This window comes from Dinoponera quadriceps, unplaced genomic scaffold, assembly GCF_001313825.1.
Source record: "Dinoponera quadriceps isolate SergipeBrazil2010 unplaced genomic scaffold, ASM131382v1 scaffold1308, whole genome shotgun sequence".
NCBI lineage: Eukaryota > Metazoa > Arthropoda > Insecta > Hymenoptera > Formicidae > Dinoponera > Dinoponera quadriceps.
In genome coordinates, this window is record NW_014555613.1 from 2945407 (window position 1) to 2949603 (window position 4197).

The following is a 4197-nucleotide window of genomic DNA, read 5'->3' on the forward strand; positions in this document are numbered from 1 at the left end:
CTATCTTGTTCCCTCCGGCCGCGAGTAAACGTTCGTTAATGAACTGCCCGTCCGCGTTTACGCGCTCGTTCGATTTTTTTCCTGATTCGCGACGCCCGATCGTTTTCTCTCTTTCGCGGAGGAAAAGCGATTCCGGCCAGAAGGAATCACGAAAGCGAGCCGGCGGTGAAGAGAGCATCGGTATTCCGTCCGAAAGAAACGGCAGGTGTCCTTCAGAGGCAGCTGCAATCACGACGACCACCATCTGCTGCGGTAATGCACGCCCGTTCGAAGTCTCGAAGCGAAGCGAGAAGCCTCTCCTTTTTCTCTCTCTCTCTCTCTCTCTCTCTCTCTCGCTCTCTCGACCCGAGAGAGCCCCGCCAATTAGGCCCAGCTGAAACACGTGCCCGCGCCGGTCCGGATGAACCGATTTCAACCGGAGGAGACGTGATTCTCCTTGAAAACCTCCGGCTGCCTCTCCCGCGTTTTCCTTTCTTTTTTTCTACCTCCGCTTCCTTCCAATTTTTTTTCTCCCTCTTCTTAGGGCTTGTTTCTCTCGTTTTTTTGCTATCCTCGCTCGGCTGCGCGCACGCCCGCCGCATCTTCGCATCATCTTTCAGCAACAACTTGTTGAGCAACAGTTGGCCGGCACGAGACAACGAGTACACGCCGGAACCGATTAAAGTAAGAACAAAAGGGAGTGAAGACCTGGTTCGCGAATAATCGCCGCGTGCACGTGAAAAGTGCGAGCTGCTGTTAGAAAGCTGGCGGTAAAAGTACGCCGCGCAGCGTCTCCTGTTGATTCAGATTTCCGGAGTGAGAGTTCTATATTTCGTAAGAATTCTATAATTTCGTATAATTATATATATATATATATATATANATAATATGTAAATGGTTTAATATATAAAAAGCTTTCCCAGAGCTATATATTTTCCAAAAATTCATATACTCTTCATATACAAAAGCACACGGTTTCAGTTTCGAAAGTTAAATAAGTGACTGGTTTCTCAAACAATTTGCTTGAAACTGGCGTTTGCAAGCAGATGTTCTTCCTCAAGTGACAATTTGATGAAATGACCGCAACCACAACACACACAAAGCTAGAAGCAAATTTTCTGGTAAAAGATACCACAGAGAGATCTCGCAGCAAACGCCACAAGCTTCTGTCCCAAGGTGGTCTACGTTGGTAACATAGGATACAAACAAGAAATATTCGAGTATATTCCTGATACGATATTTCACAAACACTAACATTCCAAGAATTGTAACATAATACTATCATAGAGACATATCAGATATAAATGTCCTCATTGAAAAATTCAGCGTTGTGTCAAAAACTGCATTACCATCATTTCAAGATATCGATAATATAAGCAAACATTTCAAATTAAATTTTAATATTCTCGATATCTTTTAAACAGGGAAAAGAAAAACAGCATCGAAATATTCTCAACAACACTTTAATATAAAAACTAAAAATACATGAATCATATTTCATTATTTTCCACCAATGAGACAGTTTATGTCAAATAATACATATATGTGGAGAATAATTATAACATATTACTGCAAAATTATAACCGATATTTTCAATGAAACAATGGTACCAAACCTACATAACCCATATCAATATACCACAGCAATTTAATACTAAATGAATACAAGGAAATTTGAAGGAACTTATTGAACGTTCTACAATAAACGTAAAAACGTAAAACTTTTTATAAGTTTTTCACTTGCTAAGTGATTAATAATAAAGAAAGTATTGATGGGGCGTGGCGTGGCGTGAAATGTAGTTATATGTAGTATACCAAACGAAATTGAAACACGAAAAACGGATAAACAGCGAATACACACGTGAAATATCATTAATAACGACCAGACCGGCCATCTCTGCCTTTGTCGTCTCTTCCCTTGCGACGATCCTTAGACCTGGACCTCCTATCTCGAGATCTAGATCTCCTCCTGCGATCGCGGCCTCGTGATTTCGATCTCGACCTGGATCGACCCTTGCTCTTCTTCCGGCTGTACAAGTACCGACGAAGCTCCCGGGAGATGGGCTTCAGATGCATGAAGTTACAAAATCCAGAACGGGTGCACTCGCTAAACACACGGGCATATCATACGCAGCTGGCATACATGTTTTCTCACACCTCTATATACCGTATTTTACAATTGCATAAGCTCACAATTACCCCATTTCGTATTGACGGCAGCAAGCCTCGCGAAAGTCCGTAACGGGCGAGAGTTCAGCGTAGACCGGCCTGCCGCCGAACCAACGATTATTCAACTCGTTGACAGCTCTTTCCGCATCCTCCTCCCTGCGAAACTTAATGTAAACGTTCCCAACCAGATGATCGCCGAGATTGTCGCACACGTTCATCTCTTCAATTTCACCGTATTTATCCTCGCATTCAATGAAAACGTCCTCGAAAAAATTATCGTAATGCTCTTGCATTTCCTCGTCCGTTACATTCGCGACCACTATTGTCAAACGGAAATACGTGCCAAACCGTGTGTTACGTTACTTATATACACATATACCACAATATACAACATTTTTACCAAAGTTTTATATAATGTACTTACAGTGAGATCCGTCTGCGCTTTTGGCAGAATTCTGAGGGTTTACATAGAGATTCTGCAGAAGACATGTCTGAAGAACACAGGGGGTTTACTTAAACGATATGCATCGTGTAGTAAACAAGTAACGTAGTTAACATTGTTCAGATCAATTTGAACAATAATTGCGATTTGTGCTCAAGTAGAGTGTACATATGCAAAATTAAAAATGCAGATACAGGTCACATTGTATAAAAGCAGTAGGAATATATTGCAATTATGTATCTAATTGTTGCTCATCAAAGGAGGATGAGAAATATAGACGAGAAATATAAACAATATAAATATTTCAAATCAATATGGCCACATTCGAGATAATTATGTTTACATAAAGATAAGATATGTATCTTTTGCAAGTATACTTTCAAAATAATGAATATTGCAATGCGCAAATTTAAGATATCAAGATACAATAAAACATGCATGCATCATCACATACCTGGCTGAAAGTTGGCTTGTTGTGGATACGTGAACATCGATCTCCATGTCGACAGGCTCCTATTTTGAAGTAAAACGAGCAATTTACTCTGCGAAAGAGACAACAGAAACGACATCAGTTTATATTACGATGATAACATAACCTTACAAACGCATTCGCGGAAATCGGTACTTACTTATCCTTTTCAGTTCCAAAAATTGATGCTAGATACTCTGCCATTGTGAGAAAGTCGCTCGAATGGATCTCACAAGCGAAAAAGCAAACTCTTTCTACGTTTAACGTAAGACTCAACGAAGCATTGCCGGACACGAAACGTACGTTAGGGAAAACCACAAGAGAACTACTATACCGATTCGACAATTCAACGACAAATTGAGCTACCGTTTCAAAATCATTTGCTCTAGGTAAAGGTTTACGCTTATCATCTTTAGATGGCGCTAGTGCCATACCGCGGCCACTTTTGCCCCTATATATGACGAAAGAAACGATATACTATATAAACTAATATGAATAAAACATTTGTTGCTCCATTCGAATATAAAGTTCAATTCTTGATTCCACGTGAAGGATTAAACTTTACGTGAAGGATTAAATTTTAACTTTCCACGTTAAGGATATTAGATTAGTTAATTAGATAAAGTTAACAGAAATCTTGCTTATAAATTAATATCATTAGATCAAAGAGAAACTGTCACATTTCAGAATAATTAGAATCGAAGAGCCATACCTTCTTACAGGATCGAAACTAGGTTAAAGAAGTAATTCTTATGCACCTCTTCGTCACTTTACACAATATCAACCCAAGTAACAGAGTGATCACATAATGACTGCTTGCTAATTGCCTTTTATCATTTATAGTCTTACGACGTCCTGCAACTATAAGACGTCATTTCTTAGACCAATTAAAAACGTCATATTGAAGACATTTTGTAAACATCTGACGGATATCTTTTTGTAAATTATAACATTTTTATTTCTTAATTTCTCATAAAATCACAAATTAATCATATATTAATAATATAACTACAGAAAGTGTTAACTGTAATTGAATACGCCCGTTTAACATCATAATGTCTTTCATATTAATTGAATTTGAAGATGGAGGTGGTGTAGTAATAGACAGACAAATTTGTCTAACACCTGTAATATTTTGT

At 38.8% G+C, this 4197-nt stretch overlaps 1 protein-coding gene across 1 annotated transcript; it reads right to left on the reverse strand.

The window, feature by feature from the left end:
- Positions 1-1426: 1426 nt before the first annotated feature.
- On the reverse strand, positions 1427-3383 carry LOC106744827 (splicing factor U2af 38 kDa subunit-like). The gene is made up of 5 exons (XM_014619872.1): positions 3219-3383; positions 3044-3131; positions 2572-2638; positions 2178-2466; positions 1427-2085 (listed from the first exon to the last, which is right to left on the reverse strand). Exons 1-5 carry the CDS (start codon positions 3260-3262, stop codon positions 1851-1853), a joined length of 723 nt encoding a protein of 240 aa, XP_014475358.1. The 5' UTR covers positions 3263-3383; the 3' UTR covers positions 1427-1850.
- Between the last annotated feature and the right edge of the window lie 814 nt (positions 3384-4197).